This window comes from Tachypleus tridentatus, chromosome 9 (genome assembly GCF_004210375.1).
Source record: "Tachypleus tridentatus isolate NWPU-2018 chromosome 9, ASM421037v1, whole genome shotgun sequence".
Taxonomy (NCBI): domain Eukaryota; kingdom Metazoa; phylum Arthropoda; class Merostomata; order Xiphosura; family Limulidae; genus Tachypleus; species Tachypleus tridentatus.
Window position 1 is genome coordinate 69348908 of NC_134833.1, and position 20843 is coordinate 69369750.

The 20843-nt window shown below is 33.0% G+C and overlaps 1 protein-coding gene across 2 annotated transcripts in view; it reads right to left on the reverse strand.

Annotated features, from left to right (window-relative positions):
• Positions 1 to 1458: 1458 nt before the first annotated feature.
• LOC143225433 (glycogen synthase kinase-3 beta-like) overlaps positions 1459 to 20843 on the reverse strand; it is a 64320-nt gene continuing 44935 nt past the window's right edge. For both annotated transcript variants that reach the window (XM_076454853.1, XM_076454854.1), the window contains exons 6-9: positions 13776 to 13882; positions 11776 to 11969; positions 7878 to 8064; positions 1459 to 7487 (exon numbers count right to left, since the gene is read on the reverse strand). In XM_076454853.1, the coding sequence (XP_076310968.1) occupies positions 7249 to 7487; positions 7878 to 8064; positions 11776 to 11969; positions 13776 to 13882 (727 nt within the window). In that variant the 3' untranslated portion in view covers positions 1459 to 7248. The remainder of the gene's footprint in view (positions 7488 to 7877; positions 8065 to 11775; positions 11970 to 13775; positions 13883 to 20843) is intronic.

Genomic DNA, 20843 nt, shown 5'->3' on the forward strand with positions numbered 1-20843 from the left:
CAGAAAAGGATGGCAAGATCAATCTTAGATAATGACAAAACTAAAGTGGAATATTGAATTGTAAAATGAACATTCAGGCACACAGTACACGTTATTCTAAAGACCTCAAAAACCATACCATTACCATGTCTTCTACTCTTCAATTCTGCATAAAAGATAACACACACTAACGTATCACATTATAATACACATTTCCAGTCATTCTTACACTTATAACTATGCATAGGGTATTGTTAGAGACAGTCAAATCCTAATAATTGTTTTAAAAAAAATTATGTCTAGGGGGACATTGTCTGACATCCATTGCACTTTACAAGTCTGTTGATTTACATTTTCCTCCAGTCTTTGACCACCAGTTGGCAGCCAGTATTAGTCACTCATACAGTCAAACATTTTTAATGGAATAAATATGATAATGAAAACTATGTGGTGTTTGGAAGTATATATTTCTAGGTTTCCTATTTTAATAGAAACTGGTAGAATCAACATAGGTTAAAGTCTAAACTTCAACTGTTTGAATACTTAATGATTTAAAAGGAAGTGTGATTGTCAAGTAACTTTGCTTAAATAAACAAAATAAACCAACAAAAACAAAGTGAAAACGAGTGTTTAGAACTGATAAGTTTAAAATCAATATCTTTGGGTTGTAAAGAAATAAATCAGAAGAACTGAATAAGAATATGTGATTAAAATCAACTGTGAAGCATTCAGGTGGATCAATTCAGGTTTGTAGACTTAGTAAGAATCAATGTAAGAACAGATAATATAAGGTTTTAATAAAATACTAATATCACCTGTCATACCTTGTGAAGACATCTAACATGATATGGATTCATGTTCTAGTATAATAATTATTCTAAACATATAGCCAGTGCAGTTAAACTGTACTTGAAATGTAAAAAAGAAAGTGGAGTGCTGGCTATCACAACAAGATAGAGCAAAGAATCTCTAACTTTTAACTTTAGAAACTGCATGTACTTTCAGAAAATATTTTATAAACACTATACAAGTCTTTCAAGATTTTGAAAGAACAAGTAAGAAACAGAATATATTAAATTACATATTGCCATAGTTTGTTTACAATCAAGGATATATGATATAATTGATGGCCACAGTTACTTTACCACTGAATAAGCAGGGCATTACTTTCAAAGCATTTTTCCCCATAAATTCCAAAAATCCTATGAAGTGCATAAAAAAATTTAGATAACCCAAACTTTTGAACTGTACCATATTTAATATTATTATAATTAACAGTGCGGATAGACTTTTTTTTTAAAGGCTGTTCAAAGAAATAAGTATGAACAATGTTATTTCTATTATTACTGTTCAAACTTAGGTATATTTATGTGACTCACCTAGCAAAAACATCATATGAAATCTTAGCATGTACAAATAAATGAGAGTTTTAGTGTTTATGCAAGTGTGGGGATCTCACAATGTGACCAAACTGAATAATTACTTTATGTTTATTCAACTGTTTCAACAAAAACTAATACACTTTTTTACATACAATAAATTTAATAGACACCAGTGTCGGTTCAATACAGGATTCTACGTATTAAATAAGAAAGTCCAATTCTTGTTCGTTACTTACAAAACATATTCATTTTTGTTGTCTATCAAGATAGCATACTTCTTTTACTAATAAATGGAATCTAGAAATATCTTGTAAATTGAAATTAAAAACTGTATTACACTGATTAAAACCTTTCATGAGTAATGGACTAAAAAAGCTATACTGAATCTATTTAAAAGAAAAGGCAGTATTCTGAGAAATTATTACTTGTTTATGATATATTCAACTGCTGTGGAATCTGTAAGTTATGAAACACACACAGAATAACAATGAAAAGTTGAATATTACAGGAGACACTAAATTCTCAAGCACTGGTCAGAAATAGACTTGTTTTGTACTACAGAGGAAAGTTTTGTAAAATTTGGTGTCAAAGTTGGTAATTCATACAAAGGTGCTAGAAACCCACACACCACTTTAATCCTTGAATAAGTAAGCTCACCTGTTTCATGACTTGTGTACTGCTACATACATAATTTGATAATGTCTTTACTCAAATATTGTTCAGAAAGAGCTACTTATACAAATAGTATGGCTTCAAGTTATATTCTCAGTTACCTTGTTCCTCCTTCACTTGTCCAACCATTTCCCAACAAGTAAACAAACAGGTGAACAGATGAAATACTTTAAAAAATATTTATAATACAAATAAAACACTAATGGCACTATCTGCAACTGAATGAAAGTTCATTGTGCAAATATGAGCTCACTAAAATTTATAATCCACAGCTAATACCATATTCAACAATTATATCACATTCTTCTCACCAAACTAATTATAAGTACAATACAATCTCTCTCCAAGTATTACATTTCTACAAAACACTTTTTAAAAGCTTCCTGAATGGTAAGTTTCAATTTATTTTTTGTTGAAAAAAATCTTGAATAATTAGATTCCAATCTATTATCGTCTTGGTGCTGTCCATCAGAGTAATTAACTAGTACTCAAAATACTGTACTATGTTGCACGAGAAGTAGATAAAGCCCCATAATTCACAACCAAATTCATTAAGGTCCATGATGATTAAACTTTTAATACAAGTTTTAAACCTGGATATAAAAAAACACAAGAGATGCTTTAATAAACTGCTTCTCACAATACAACATTTTCAGCAAGAGGCCAATAAGAATGAAATCAAGTAACAAAAACCTTCCATTTTGATATTATGGAGGCAGACAAGTTCAATCACAAAAATTAAAAACCAAATGAATTGCAAATTATACTTCATTAAAACTATTAACAAAGAAATGTCTACATATTCCTTGTTACTCTCTTAGTTTAATTTCACATCTACTTTTTTTTACGCTACTTACACTAAACCTTTTGAGAAATTTTCTTTTCTGTACTGCCTAATGCCATTATTTAAACATTTAAACTACTATCTAAATCTTTTTGTAAGATATGTCTTGTAATTGTTATAAAGATGACTTAAAAAGTTAAAAGTTAGTACAAATTAATCATTAATCCAGATGTTTGACCCAAAGTAATAAAACTACTCATGTTTATATTCACCAAAAATATAACCACAGGTTCTCTATCAAATTACCACCTATGTAACGAGTCATATATTAGCCAAGGTTCTTATTGACATACAACTATGTAATTACTACTTTCTCACATTCTTCATGGTTCTCCCACACATGTAACAATACATCATTCACACTTCTTTCTGGCATTTTAATCTGTATCATAAAACTTATTGGTGATGCCACAAAGGTGCTCTTGCAGTTACAATGTTATACAGTTAGTATTACTAATTTAAAATTAATTATCTTTATTGGACAATAGACAAGAAATATTTCATAGAGTATGTTTTATTCTATATTAAAATGTGTTATTAACAGTAAGTTCAAACTCTATAAAATAGCTTAGATTAATACTGCAAAAGTCCATTTTTTTGCAAATATTCAATTCTGTACAGATTATAAATCATCATTTGAAGAAACTGGAAGCTGAGAAACTATACTCCATTCCTATAAAAAAATTTTTAAACACGTTTTAAAACTCACCATTGTTTCTAGTTCCAGGGTGAGGTTTTGAAAACTTAAGATTGTTTTATATTTTTTACAGTGAACCATTACAGTTATAAAAACTTTATTTTTTATTAGCAGGTAAATACATATTTTGACACAATTACAAAATATCTTAATTATATTGGCTAAGTCTCATGGAAAACCAATTGTTTATTGCAATGGTTATATAGAATGTTGTAGACACATTATGAGCTAAGAATAAAACACTAATGTCATAGTAATCACCAGTACTGTGTGCCAGGCATAGAAAATAACATTAGTTATCAGTACTGTGTGTACAATGTAGTCATATCAACAGGACCTGTATTAGTTTGTCTTATGTAGATATAACATTAGTAACCAGTAATACTTGTGTTATGTAGAGATAACATCAGTAACCAGTCTTATGTAAACACAACATTTGTAAGCAGTAATGCTTGTCTTATGTAGACATATCAGTAACAAGTAATACTGATTACAAATGTTATGTTTACATAAGACAAGTATTAATTTGTAATCAGTAATGCTTGTCTCATGTAGGCATATCATCAGTAACCAGTAATAATTGTGTCATGTGGACACAACATCAGTAACCAGTAACGCTTGTGTTATGTAGACATATCATTAATAACCAGTAATACTTGTCTTATGTAGACATATCACTCATAACCAGTAATACTTGTCTTATGTAGACATATCACTAATAACCAGTAATACTTGTGTTATGTAGACATATCAGTAACCAGTAATACTTGTGTTATGTATACACATCATTAGTAACCAGTAATACATGTGTTAAGTAGAGATAACATTAGCAACCAGTATTGTCTGCCTTATACATGCATAATATTAGTGACAGTTAATGTCTTATGTAGATTTACGATAATTAAATATCAGAGGATGTCAGAACTAAGACTCCACCAGTAGTTAGTGTTATATTCTACCTAGAAACTGAGTAGTAACTAACACTGCCTTTCATGTTAAAACAGAAAGGTAATCCACACTGCCTGATGTAAATGTAAAGAGAGAATAATGGGCTGGTAATTTACATTGAGAAATGAAAGAAAAAACTGCATGAACTAACATACAATTAAAGATTCTTTGTATGATAGGCTGTAAAGATGTACTTTGTTCTTGTCTGTTTTTATAAGAAACTTATGCCATACTGTTAACAAATTTGTTAAAAATGTACTTGGTTAAATTTTAAAGCATGGTATCTTTAAAGGATTAATAAATGAGGATTTTTTTTGGTTTTTACATTAAATACATCTTTTTTTCATTCTTCAAGGAAAGTTTCTAATATGGTACAATAACAACTTGAAAAACAAACATTGTAACAGCCATCACTTACAAATTTAATATATATAATTATATATATATATATAACCATAAATTTTTAAGCCATAAACAAAACACATTAAAATTAAACAAAATCTGCTGCATATTTAAAAAAAAGATTCTGGGGTACAAGCTACAGTGTGGAATTATAAAATATATCCTAGGTTTTAGAGGTGACTGAAAAAGTTGGACCCACATTGCAGTGGAGATACACTGTCTGTCAGTCATAATCTCCAATTTGATTATCTCATATAAGATTAGAAATTTAGAAATTAGAAGAGCAAGATGTGGGTGCTCAAGCCCACAATGTCCCACACCTGTATCACCCTACACTGCCTAGAGGCAGTTGTAGGAAGGTAACTGCTCTCCCAAGTTAAAATAAAAATAAGAAAATAAATAAACATAAAAAGATAAAAAATAAATAAATTAATAAAATAAAATAAGGAAAATAAGGTACTTCCATCTCAGGGCAAGTAAAATAAAACTTACCTCTTGAAGTTAGCATTCCTGCCCCTTAAATGGTAGAGGCATTAATTAACAGGACATCAGTAAAGTGATAGTTTACTGTGATTGTCATGCTTTTATATGTGGCTCAAGGTGTACATCTGCATAAAGTAGTGCCAACTTCTTAAATGTCCTTATTTTTAACTAAGAATGATTTTTAGTAAAGTTTCTCTTATTTCACTTTTTTTGTATTTATTTAAAACGTTTTTGTATTTATTACAGAATAATTTAACAATTTCATCTAAAATTTTTTATTAAATCCATTAACTATTAATTTGTGTATCAGTATATCAACATTATTAATATTGTAATTTATTACAAATTTGAACAACTGGAAAGTTTTAATGTTTATAATAGATGGGTATGGCATATTACTAAGGGTAAATCATAAATTGGAAAATCAAAATATTTTCTTTTGTCAAAAATATGCTGCATATCCTTTTTATCAATTACTTTAATTTCTAAATCTAAATAATCTATTTCTGTATGATAAATTAAAGTTTTTTAAATTCTAATTCTGTTGGATAAATATTTCAGAATTATTTATGCTAATTAAATCATGAATATATCTGCAAGTTAAAGTAAAAACACCTGAATTTGCATAGTTTTCAATAAATATATGTCTTATGTGAAACTAGCAAATTGGAGGTTAAGATTGATAGATGGTGCATCCCCACCACAGTGAGAGTCCTACTTCATCAGTCACCTCTAAAACCTATAATACATTTTATAGTCCCACATTGTAGCTTGTACCCTAGGATCTTTTTAAAAATATGCAGCATATTTAGCTTAATTTTAATGTGTTTTATTTATGGCTTAAAAATTTATGGCTATAATATAATTAATCAGAGGTTGGGATTTGCTGTTTATAATGCAATCCTTCCTCGTGATTTTGTTTATTTATTTGGCTTCATATGTAATTATTTAATTTTACTAATTATATATACACACACAGATATATATATATATATATGCATATATATATATACATACACACAAAGGTTTAAAACCTTACTAATACAACCATTCCATTATTCAGGAAACAGAACTACAAGTGCCATCTACAGATTACTAACAATGTACATTCACACAACAGACATAGAGGCAATCCCTGACTTTAATTTGGAAAAAAACAACAACATTGTTTTGTTTGTAGAAATAATACTAAACTATCATGGTGTTGATGTTATTGTCATTTGGCACCCCTTGGACTTTTTGATAACAACCACAATGGATTATAACAGACACAAAATGAATGATTCTGGACTTTATGTTTCTCCCCACCCAACATAAAACATTAAAGGTACTCTAACATAGCTTTATATTTTTATCCAAGTCTTTCTGAGCCACTTTGTGCCTACTTTGAAGGAAGTGCAACCAACATTTCTAGTTATAAGTACACTTCAAAATCCAGTAGTGGAGCAAATATTTTAACTGACAGGTTATTAAAAGGAAATAATACGTTCTATGTTTTGCTTCATAGTCTTAAAAGGGATAAAAACAAACAATGTTCCTTAATTCAATGATATAAACTAGTGGAAGGGCTTACAATATTTACAGGCATTTCATGCCCTTACTTGCAACATAAATCTTTACTTCCTAAGTCTTAAGGGAATTCTGAACAAGGAAAAAGATACAAGCCATAAATGACTGCACTGGTCTAAGGTGTAGGACAATGTACTGCACTGGGAAGTCCTTTATTATCTTGTTACAACTACAAGTTCAAGCTGTTTGTTTCTTTTTATCCATAACACTAATCCCTCCATACACCTGTTAGGTTTAGCTGCCAGTTAGTCCAGCATTTTGGAGGGTTAAGGTCACGCTATAGCTAAGTCTTGGGTAGACGAAGAAACCTCAGTGCTTGATCCTGCTATGACATCAGTGTTGGCAATCTCTCCAGTTCCTGAACCTGCATGGTCAGGATTTCCATTGTTACCTGAATTCTCTGAATTTCCTCCTGGGTTGCCCGTCGAAACAGGGTTTGGAGGATTTCCAATACTGTTTCGTGTATGGGGGGGAAGAAGAATGGAGTTCAGCGATGGCTGGATTCTCAATTCTGAAAAAAATTGTTGTAATAAGCTCATATCTTGCACACACAGCTTAAGTGAATGACAGACATTGGTAATATTTTCCAGAAACAATCTCTTAACATTTTTTACCTGTATTTTTAACTTACACTACATAACAAAGGAGTTATTTGGGAACATTTTTAATCATCAATATAGTCATTTACTACCTACTTATAAAAATAGAATAAACACTGAAACACACAACATCCAAAACTTTTATTATCATCCAAATAAAACACTGTGAACTGTGACACAGGATGAAAATATTTTTAAATTTGCTGGCTCCAAAATTAGAAATGAAAAACTGTTAGTTCATACATACATAATGTTACAAATTGTATACAACATATTTCATTTTATTGGTATTAAAGGCTTACCACTCTCTGTAAAGTTGAACAGAGATGGTAATTCTCGACCACTAGGTAATTTTGTCCCTGGTTCACGTAGTTCATCAAAAAAGGTATGAGCACATGCTTGTAGAGGGGTGATACGTGTAGAAGGAGTGTATTCTAGTAGTTTTGCAACAAGGTCAATGGCTTCAGGAGGTGTTCGGGCACGGAAAACCTGAAAATTAATGGAGTCATCTTATCAAAAATATTGAGCTTACAAAATGTAAAGCTAATATCCAATCTGGACTTAAAGGTATTTTTCTGCAACAATGTGAGATTTGTAACATTTGATGGAGATATTTTTGAGAAACATTTCACATGACAAATGCAAGCACATTATTACTAACACAATACAATGTTTAAAAACAACAAAGGATCTAAATGAAATTAAAACTATCAAATAAATAAATTAAGAAAACTAAAAACTTTAAAGTTAGTCCTTATCATTTATGTAGTTATCCAGCTTTCCTTTAAACTCACTTAAATTTACTCTATCCATAACATATGAAAGTAATCCATTCCTGAGGCCAACCTGTCAGAAAAATAAAACTGTCTTAGATGAAGATGCCACATATCTTGCCAAAATGTATACTTGCATCTCCTAGTCCTAATGTTCTCACCATTAAGTATGAAAATGATGCATACACACTATCAATTCCCTTTAAAATCTTAAACACCTCAATCATTTTACAATCTAAATCTTTTTTCATATGAAAACAGTTTCAGAGATCTTCAGGCACCATTTTAGTAACCCCCCTCTGAACCCTTTCTAATAATTCACTGTCTTTTCTTATTTAAGGAGTCCAAAACTAAACACAGTATTCCAAATGTGACCTAAAAGTGAGATATACAATGATATTATAACATCTTTAGACTCGTACTCAATATTTCTGTAGATACAAACTAATTTTTTCTTTGTTCTACCACTAGCAACAGCTTAAGAGACTGATCAGTCATTACACCAAGATCCCTTTCTTTCATGACACTGTTAAAGGTATTCCTATTACAGTTATACTTACAATGTAAAGCATGATAACCCACATGGCATTATCTTGCATTTATTATAATTAAAATCCATCTGTCATTTGTTTGCCAAATTCACTAAATGATTTAAATCCTTTTGTAGAGTAGCAGCATCCTCACTGCCAGCAACACTCAAGATAAAGGTGGTCCCTTAAATGGGGAAAAAATGTACGGGTTTGTAATTCTAACCCTTCTCAAATTTGAGTGTAAAAGAAAACCTACCAGGCAAACTTTTAAGCATGTTATGGAATACTTACTGGTCACTCAAGCCTTTGAAACATTATTAGAATATAACTCAATTGTCTGTTGAGTCTATTATAAGTTGATAATAAGTTAATATAATACAAGAATAAAGCTTAACAAATAATATTTTATTGGTTCCCTGAAGCTACTCTTACCAATTCAGTAAAATATTAAAAATCACTTTTTTAATGCCCACATTAAAAAAATCAATATAACCAAAGTCCATCATGAAACATTGTAGTTAGTAACTGTTGGCAATGTAACCTGTTTCTATAATTTTAATGTCTTAGTTAGTAATTATTGTCAATATAACCTATGTCCATCACTTTAATGTCTTACTTAGTAAGTAATTGTTGTCAATGTAACCCATGCCCATCACTTTAATGTCTTAGTTAGTAACTGTTGTCATGGTAACCCATGTCCAACACTTTAACATCTTAGTTCTACATCGTTATCAGTATAACCCACATTTTTAACAACCCTCTACTTTCTTCCACCCAGCCATTAATTTATTCAATTTGTTAACTTAACCTCCACATCTAAATGAGATCTTTTTTCCTACAAGCCTTTTATGCATCTCTTTGTCAGAGACTTTCTGAAAATACAGATACATCAAATCTACACGCTTACCCTCATCTACATAAGTAGTAATACTTTCAAAGAATGTAAAAAGATTTGAAGGGCAAGATTAAGTTAAATTATTTTGCAAAGTATCTATCAGATTTTCCAAAACTTTCTCCACAAATGATGTAAGACCAATAGGCCTATAATTATGAGAATAATTTTTATCACCTCTTTTGAAAAGAGGAATCACATCAGCTAACTTTCAATCCTTTGACACCTGCTCACTGTTCAAAGACTTACAGCTCACATATCTAGTTCTTAATGTACTTCAAACGGAGAGAGGAAAGATTGTCTGTCCCACGTGAATCACAGCTTTCTAAGTTTCCCAATTTTCTCTAATAAGCTCAGAATTAACCCAATCATATTGTCTGACTTTGTTTACAACTGTTCAAGATGATGTGGAATACTACTTACATCTTTGCGAGCAAAATCTAAAGAAAAGGTAGAATTCAATAACCTAGCTATCTCATAATAATCAGATAGAAGCCTTCTTTTATAATCCTTTAAATTTTGTTTACCCTTAATGTATTTAAAGAAATCCTTACTATTAATTTTTACATTTTTATCCAACTTTAATAAACCATTGTCCTTATACAAGTACTTCTGACAGTTGAATACCATTGTCCCTTTACAAGTAGTCCTGACAGTGGAACATCATTGTCTTTATATAAATAGTTCTGACAGCTGAACTATTCAACATTAGAAAGATTGGGTAACTGAGTGTATATGTTGTGCAATACATGTGGACTACAGGATGGAACAGAACCATTAGATGTCAGATAACAGTGTGTGTTGCATGGTATCTGTAAACTACAGAATGGAAAAAACTGCTACACATTAGATAGACTGGTTGATAACACTATGCAACAAAATTTCTACTTTTTCTTGTTCCTGGGCAGAAAGTGTTATTTCCCAATTGCTTATGCCTAAAGTAAATGGGAAAGACCTATTTTTCTCTTCAAACTTTGCTTTTGTGATCTGGGAGTGTATAACAAAAACATGATGGGAGACTATATTTGGGAGCTGATTTGTCAAAGTGATTTACATTACAGTCACAAATCTCGAAAAACTACTCACTTTTAAACATTTCTGTATAACTTTGGTATAAATACATGTAAATCTTGAATCATATGTTGTTTTATTCAAACCTTATGCAAATGAAAATGTGCAAATTTGCCCATTTTTACATAGAAAATAGGTTAATTTCTAAATTTCATATCCAGGTCACAAAAGCAAAGTTTGAAGGGAATAATGGCCATTTTCTGTACTTTTACAACATAAGCAATTAAGAACTAACACATACTATCCAGGAATAAAATTTATATTACACAGTGTAATGTGTGTTGTATAATACCTGTAAACTACAGGATGGAATAGAACTGTTAGACATTAGACTGGTTGATTTTGTGTGTTGCATGATACCTGTGAACTACAGGATAGAACAAATATTCAGACATTAGACTGGTTGATTGTGTATGCTGCATGTATTTGAAACTACAGGATGGAACAGAACTGTTCAGACATTAGACTGGTTGACTGTGTGCATTGCATGGTACCTTTAAGTTACAGGATGGTACAGAACTGTTTTAAATTAGACTGGCTGATTGTGAGTGTTGCATGATACATGCAGACTACAGGTTGGGGGCAAACTGTCAGATATGAGACAGACTGGTTGATTGTATGCGTTTCACAAGATTTGTGGACTACAGGTTGGAGATCAACTGTTAGGCACTGGTCAGATTAGTTGCTTTTGTGTGTGTGCATGCATGTTTGTATGCTTCACAACACTTGAGGATCCAGGTTGGGGTAAACTTTTAGATACTATACCAATTAACCATGTGTGTTTATATGCTGCATGAGTTTCAAAGACTGCAAATGACATAAGTTCAAGTTAATTTCATGCAGCTCAGAGAAATGGTTAAGATTTTAATTTCAGGAAACTAAAGTGAATAAACATGTTTTTGCTAAAACAGTCTCATCCAGAAATTGAATTTACCTTTTGCCAGGGATGGGCTTTAATCTGGGGGAACTTAAACTCTGTGTAGTTATGGTTCATTTCCCGTATCTGCTCCTTACTGGGAGTGCCAAGAACCTTGATGATCTCTACCAACTGGTCCACCCCACTGTCACCGGGAAATATAGGCTGACCAAGAAGCAATTCAGCAAGCACACAGCCTGCTGACCAAACATCTGGAAAAAAATTATAGACTAAAATAAACATGTTCCAGATAACTTAAATGAAATGTATTATGTATTTCAACACTAAAACATTATAAATGTTTTTTAAAGTACTGTGTAAAAGTGTTAGGACAAAATCAAAAGTTAGATTTCAGGCTACTTTTAAAGAACAATGGAAGGTAAATCACTGGTTAAACCTCAAAATTTTATTAATTTTCACATTTCGTATAACAGAAATTTAGTGGAAATGCTTGAGTACAATAAACAGTTAATATTATGTACATTTCCCTTATGCTTTAATAACTGGAGAGTTTTTAGGCACTGTAACAATATAGTCAAAGTATTCTTTGGGATTTTACTCATAATGTATCTAATATACTCCCACAAAGTTTCTTTGGAAGTGACTTATAATTTGTCAAATTTTTTATCCATAAAATCCTAGATCTGCTCAACTGGGTTGAGATTGAAACTCTGTGGAGACAACTTGATGGGTTGAATGACTCCAGGAGCTTCTTTCTTAGCTAAGTAATTTATGCATAGGTTGGATAAAAGTTTGAGATTTATCTTCTTGGTAGTAGAATCCTTTCCCAGTAATATACAAACCACAAGGTATACCATGACAGATCAGTATCTGATGGTACTGGCATCTGGCCATTATTCCATGTTTTGCAAGTATCTCCTCTCATCTTACCAGAAACCCTGCAAACCATCACACTGTCTCTTTAATGCTTCATGGTAGGTGCTATGCATTAAGGTAAGTAATTTTCACATTTCTTCTGCCAGATATATGGCTTATGGTCTGAATCAAATATTTCAAACTTGGACTCACTAGTCCATAACATTCTTTTCCAAAACTGATAGTCCAGTTTTTGTACCTTTTAGCAAACTTCAGTCTCTTGACAATATTTGGAGATTGAAGTAAAGGTTTTTCAATCTCTACACAATCAAATATTCCATTCTTATTTGAGTCTTCTTGATACTATACATCTGGACACTCTTCTGTCATTTGGTATGTGGTTATTTCATATTTGAGACCAGTGGCAGTCTTCCTTCTGTCCTGAAGGCTGTATAAACAAAGAATATTTAACATCAATATCATTGTGCTTCAGTTTTCTGCTTCTTCTTTTCCTGTTTTCAAATTTACCTGTCACAGTCTCACAAACTAGGGTGTACTTGACAGTATATGGGAAACATTTCAAGTCTGCAGCGATTGGTTAGAGTCCAACCAGCATCACATAAAGCATTTATGTGAACACTCTGCTCTACTGACAAAATCTACATTTTTTGGGGCTATGATATGAAAACTTAACACACAGTGTTAAACTCTTATCATAATGCATTTGTGGAGAGCTATTAAAATGATTTCTTCAAGTATATACTGGTACCATATGGTAGCTACTTACTAGCTTCATTCAATATAGTTAAAATGCTGTATGGGAACCATGACAGTTATTTCAGACATAAATTTAATCAATACATTCATTCAAGCAGAACCCTTATGACATACCTTTGGTACAAGTATATGGGAATTCTAAAGAATGGTGAGTATTCTCAATCTGATTCATTCAATCAGTGAAATGCTACCATATTGTTAACACTTACCTCATGTAATGGTATGGAAGAATTAGCCTCATAAAATGGAAAGAATAACAAAATATTGTCTTGTACTAACACTTTTGCACAAACAGTACTGTACATTAATTATTCATACACTTAAAACATAAAAAAATGTCACTTTTCTAGTACACAAGCTGCCCTATGGTTTATGGAGCCTAAACAAATCTTAATATTGTATGTGAAAAATTAAAAAGTTCTTACCAATCATAGTTGTGTAGTCAGTGGCACCAAATATCAGTTCTGGTGCTCTGTAATAACGTGAGCAGATATACGACACATTTGGTTCACCTCTAATCAGGTGCTTAGCACTGAAATAATGAAAATGTATCCAAATGAGTAAATAATGTACTATCCAAGAGCCAACTGTTTACATGTGTACATATCATATACACCATTTTTACTTAGAGGGTTTGTTCTTAATGTAAATAGTAAGTTCATACTACGACAAAACTATGTTCTATACATGTGTACATAGAGAATTTTTTTACCCAAATGTAGACAGTACAGAAATTAATACTATCCAAGCAGTGTATGTGTACATTTCAATAGTGAAAAGTAGCTTATGGCTTTACCAACCTGGTTCAATAAAGAACTTTGTAAAAACAGAAGAAATTTAAATTTTCTTATTCATACAGATCTTGAAGAAATTGAAGAAAACTTGAATTACAGCTTACATACACATATACCACTTTTACTTATAGAATCAATTCATCCTAACATAAATGGTACTGAATGTTAAATTCACAAACAAATTTTCTTATGGGATGAAAAAAACACTACCTTAATTTAAGGGAACCCATGATTCAAAACCAACTTGGGTGTCAAACTGTTAACACAGTAATTCAAAACAGACTTGGCTTCCTGTACTAGAATTGCTTTTAGCAAAATCCTAACCACATTTTCCTTCATCTAACTTTCACTCCTATAACACATGGTTCCAAATCAGACTTGTCTACCTGCACTAGTACTGCTTTAACACCTGACTTCTTGTGCTGGTTCTTATGTAATGGCATGAATTAAAACAGATTTGGCTTCTTGTACTAGTTGTACCATGATTCATAATACATTTCATTTCTATATATTATTATTCTCATGAAAATGTATGGTAACAATGTAAACATTTACTGTAGAAATAACCTTAATACCAAAGTTAATGTAACTGCACTCACTGATTTCAGACTTTATCAATACAGTTACCTTAACACAGAAGTTAATGTAACTACATTCACTGACTCCAGACTCTGTTGATACAATAAAGTTACCTTAATAAATAAGTTAATGTAACTTTGCAAACTGAGATTTTTAAAGGATTACATACAGAACATTCCAGTATTTTAAAAAATAGAAGCCAAACAACTATAGTTATGTTAGTATTGTACTTACATTAATCTCTTTTCATATATATAAGTGTTAATAGAAAGACAGAATAAATTTCAACAGAATACAACAACTAAAGAATGATCAGTGTTGTACACAGGGGAAATAATCATAGGGTTGTTTTGACTAGATTTCTAAAGTAAAGAGTAAATAAAAGCAACCATTGTTAGGCTAACAGAAAACAAATTCATAGGACTATTTGATTAAACTTCTAAACAAACTTATATAAAAAGTTCAGTTTTCTGCACACATAACAAAACAAATCTAAAGGGCTCTTAACAAGATATGTATCCTAAACAGAAAAAAGAGCAGTGTTCTACACAGAAAAATAAAATCCATGGGACTATTCAACTAGATTTTTAGAAGTTATAATTTTCCTGTAGTGAGATATATTTTTTGATAGAGATTTATCTCCTCTCACATATTCTCATTCAGTGCTCACTCTATATGTTCTGACAACACCCCACAATTATCGTGTTTTTACTGCAAATTGTATGCAAATCTTGTAAAACAGCACCCTCACTGAAAAAAGTGACACAATTTTTGACTCCCTCTATTTAATTCTACGAAACTATCATTTTGAGTTTAAGTAGAAAAGAAAGTATCAGTTTTAAGTGGGGAAGTGTGAGTGGAGGTATTCACCCATTGGAAATATATTTTCAGTATAGAAAAATAACTTCTGATACAATACATTACCTTTCCTCACATATATATCTAACATCTCAAATTGAACAAGTGGAACATCCAAGAAATACTGTATACTAGTGGTGATTCACTTAATAAAGAATTTTCTGTGGACTGACTGAGTGGTTTGGTATTTTATGGCACAAAGCAACTAGGCTATCTGTCCCAAACATCCAATAAAATTAAAGTAAAATTATTAAAATTCATAAAAAGGAATTAAGGTAAAACAAAACAATGTTTAATTTTTGAATTAAAAACATAAATAGCATAAAATCAAATTTTTATATCTAGTTTACAGCAGTAACAGAGAAACTATAACAATACAAGTTGGAAAAGACTTTCAGTAGAATACTTTTAATTATTATAACTCACCAGGATGAGTAATGGGTAAGTTCAAACATCACCGTTAGTCACCTGAAGTTGGACTTTCCAGTCCTGGTTTCGAATTATTTAACATCATGGCCATTTTCAGAAATAAAGCAATACAAGTATTAAAAGCCTTTCTGTAGCAAAATTTTAATTATGAAAACTCATCAGAATGACTAACACATAGTTAAAACATCAGTGTTAGACACCTGAAGTTGGCCTTTCCAGTCCTGGTTACAAGTTATTTGATGTTATGGCCATTTTCAGAAAGTAAAGTAATAAAAGTTTTAAAAGACTTGTAGCAAAATTTTAATTATAACTCACCAGGATGACTAACGGGCAGTTGAAACATCAGCGTCAGACACCTGAAGGTGGCTTTTCCAGTCCTGGTTTCAAGTTATCTGACGTTATGGCCATTTTCTAATTTTAAATCAAACTAGTTGTACTTTATTTCTTAAAAGGGAATCACATTAAAAAAAATGTCTAATTTATAAACTAAAAACTTAAATAGCATTTAAATGATTAATGGTCTTTAAAAAACTAAAAACATTTGTAAGATGAACAGTGTCACCATCACCAATGACACTGTCTAACATTATGGATAAGCCTTGGTACAAAACATGTTTAAAATATGGCTTATTGTGACTTGAGTGTCACACAGAAACACACTGGTGCATCAGTCCCAGATTAAAAAAAATTGATGAGTTAAAAAACTGTGACCAATGTATAGTCTAGTTAGGACAACTTCCTCTTTCTGATCCTTATGGAAGCAAGACGACCAAAGCTTGTTTTCATGTTGCTCACTCCAAGTCGACTGCCAACTAGTATGGAGTCAAGCCTTGAATACAGGACCACAGTCTATCTGTGAAACAGGCAATGCAGTGATAGTGCCAGAGCAGACAGATTTAGCTGCAGCGTCTGAGCCCATTCCTGCAAATACCAATATGGTCTGGTATCCAGAAAAACTGGACAGAAGATGTTAAAAAGAAGTGGGCCAGGTGGTTTTGAATATCAGTGAGAACATGGTTAGAACTAATGTGAAGTGATTCTAGGACCAGTAGAGAACTAAGCTTCTATGTGATCCAGGGCAAGAGAAATGGTATACAGTTCAGCAGTGAAGACAGAACTGTAGAGGGAATTCTATGCACAACTACTGAACCACAACAAATCATGGCAGAGCTCACAGAGTCACCTGATTTCGAACCATCCATATAAATAAGAATAGAAGAATGATTTGAAAGATGTTCAGCAAATAACAGACAGTATTTACAATCAGGAGCATCTGCTTTTCTCAGATGACTTAATGAAAGGTCACATTTGGGGATTTGGCAATGCTCCAGATATAAGTTACTTCCTGGCCATCAGAGAGCAAGATTAAGAGGTGGACAGAATTATATTGCCCACTGACCTTTTGAATCATGTCCCATATGACTTTGGAACTGGTGGTAGAAGATATGTTGGTTGAGAATTCAATCGAAGATTCCTTCTGGCTTTGATGTCTTACCTGCCAAGCATGTGCAAGGGCCTTCTGGAGAGCAATGCGGTTCGAGATTGTGAGATACCTATAAAAGGTATCTAAGGCTCATCGTGGAAAACGTGTCAAGGTCTTAGGAATACACTGAGTAGCTGCCTGTATAATACAGTCGTTTATCAATGGCTCACATATGAAGGCAGATTAAGTTCCAAGAGAACAGTGAAAGAGGGCCAGTTAGCTTGATTAAGGTTCCACCAGAGCATGTCTCTCTCAAAATGATCACTGCCTCATGGGTTACTGTCAACCCTCCATGAAAAGTGGGAGAACTAATCCCTCTCAACAATAACTCCTCATAATGAATTCAAAGTAGCATGGGGAGTAATCTCAATGGGTATATTCCCAACCACCTTTGAATGCAAGAGGAGTTCAGTGTTTAGGAATAGATGTTTCCATCAATATGTCACCAGAGAGAAGCTTTTTGACTGAACTCAGGAGAGACAGCAAGTTCCTCTAGTCCCTTCTGAATAAAAAAGGGAGGCATTTGCCCTAAAGGTTTGTCTGAAAGAGAATGTAGTATAAGAAAATGAGGTACAGGTTTTACATATGTTGGAGACTGCAGCTCAGAATCTTCAAGACATGGTTGGTTATCTATGGACTGTTTCTCACTATTTTACTTACATTTTTATTTGGAAGGTACATAATAAAGAAAGAATATTTTGGTGGCCACTGATCCCTCCCACCATGGAGCCCTATGAGGGGATGCACAACAGTGCCAAAAAAGGACACTACAGCAACACCAGGGTTTTGTGAGCACTACACCTAAACACTCATGTGGACCAGCTGATTGAACCTAGGGGGCCACCCCAAGGCTGCCTGTCTACAGGAATTCGAGGCCAAAGTGGTGAGTTAAGGTTGGACCCCTCAATCACCAGGATCCGCTCCTCCTCTTCATCGGTTGTCACCCATGGCAAACAGAAAAGGTGACCTGAAAGAACAGAACTTTCTTTGAGAGGTCCCCTCACCACGTACAGAATCCACACTGAGGAGCAGAAAATAAGAGAAGCACAACCAAGAATGAGAGAATATGGTTGGATTGGAATCTGAACCACATAAGAATATACTCTCAATTCCTATGAAGAGAGGCTGTGGATAAATTATCAATGGATGAAATGTGGAAAAAAATCAAAAAATGATGTACTGCAAAGGTGTAGAGTGGCTAGGGCATGGTGGGCCATATGAGGTGGATCAACTCCTGTCTAAATCTAGGCAATATTGGAAACATAACCTCCAGTCTGTGGTAAGAGGAGGGTCCACACTGTCATCCCCTCAAGTCCAACAGAATGGAAATATTTATTATGCAAACCAATCTGTGAAACTGGCACATGTGCACAATCACAATTAACCATATCTGACATCTAAATGACGGTAATAACAGGCAACATACGTATGAGGACTTGCGCTGACTGGGCCTGTTCAGAATTCAAAACTAGACACCAGGATACCATATCCATGATGAGAGATCCAATCAGAGGTGTTGAAAGTATTGGAGTGAGCACATTACTAACTTCTGTTACAAACACATAGAAGTGAATTATCCATATAAATGATACGTAACCTCATCCTCCAGATGGTCGCAGAAGCCAGGTGTAACATTAACCCTCAGAGCTGATTGCACAGATGGTGGAGAACCAGCATCATCTACACCAGTAGTAGATCACACCCTACTCTTATTGAATATAGTTGTGTATTAAATTATTTGTGTTTAACCATTGTCTACCATCCCAGCAGCTTGTAACTGGAAAGTGGTAAGAACTCCCATGTTGCACTTGAAGAATGAGGGAGGATAAAATGCAGTGTGAAGCCTGGAGATAGTGCAAATCATCATGAAAATCTTATTTTGAAAAGCAGATTTCACCTGAAGGATGGGCAGCTAACCCCTTCTGCTATATTGATGTAAGTACATAGTTGGTACTGTCCAATACAGGCATATTTATGAAGCAACTACATCGTAAGGGAAAAAACTACAAATGATCTTGCAGAACACCCCATCTCAACAGTTTGGATTATTAGCCGTGAGAATACAGTATTTCATTACAGCATTTTGGTTGTACAGTGCAAACTTGTGATGCATTAAGTATACCCAAACAGGCAACATTTGTCAAAGTGTGGGATCCTAACAGTAAAAAAAGAAAGAAAAAGGAATGTACAAAAAGACAACTTACCCAGTCACAGTCTCATTGAATTTTGAAGGATGGTGACAGGTGGAAGACAGAATTTCAATGAGAAAGAAGCAACCACCCAATGCAAATAGTGAGAGATCAAAATATGAGTAGTAGTCCACATGCTTGCTTGAAGAATTTTCTCAACTCTACAATGGAATGAGATGTCAGACTAAAGGTAAGGTGCCTGATCTGATGTGACAACACCTGGAACACTTTTCGAAAATACAACGATAAGGAGGAATAAGCCAGTCAAAGCAAAAATAAACCCCAATGGGTAAATGTTGAAGGAAAAAGGTCACAAACAGAAGAATGTTTCCATGGAATGAAAAGACAGGAATAAAAACCACAGAAGGAAGCTGTGCAGGAAATGTAAAAAGGAAGAGGATGTATGGCGCATAAAAGCCTACCAGGATCAGACCATGAATAAAGATGGAAAATTGAAGATAGCAAAATCAGAGAAAAGGAAAAATTATCTTCACAAGTTGCTGAATTCTTGAAAAGGAAAACTGATCCAGATAAATAAGAACACATGTAGAATAGGGCAAAGTGTAGGAGATATCAATGGTAAATATATCAGACTGACTGTGTCCATAATCTAATAAAAGTAGGAAGCAAATCTTAAGGGACAAGGGAAACAAAGAACTGAAGGACAAAGGTGTCAAGAGAGGTAGTGTAAGGGAGTGAAAAACTATATGAAATTCTAATTCAGAAGGTCAACTTGACTAGAAGTTCTGTGAATCAGGAAGGAGTGTAACAATATGGAGAGAACAGGTAGATAAATATAAGATGGTATTGGGAAAAACAGAAAGGGGGTGATAAGGCTGTTCAATATTCAGCTATAGATGAAACTGAAAACCTGTGATCAGATAGCCAATCAAAAAAATCAGTAATAAGAGAAACAGTGGGTTGAGAAGGAGAAAAATCTTGGCACAATGACTAATGGCAGAAGATGTTCCATTTATGTTGATAAAGCATCAATAAGGAAGGCAAATGGAATGAGCCAAAAAGGAAGTAACTTGCTAAGACAATATAGAATGCTTCACCAAAGACCTGCTAAATGCCAAACATGAAGTTGGAGATAGAAAGGGTAGGATAAAATACCAGTGACCAATGCTGACATATAAGGGATACATGAGAGGGAATGGA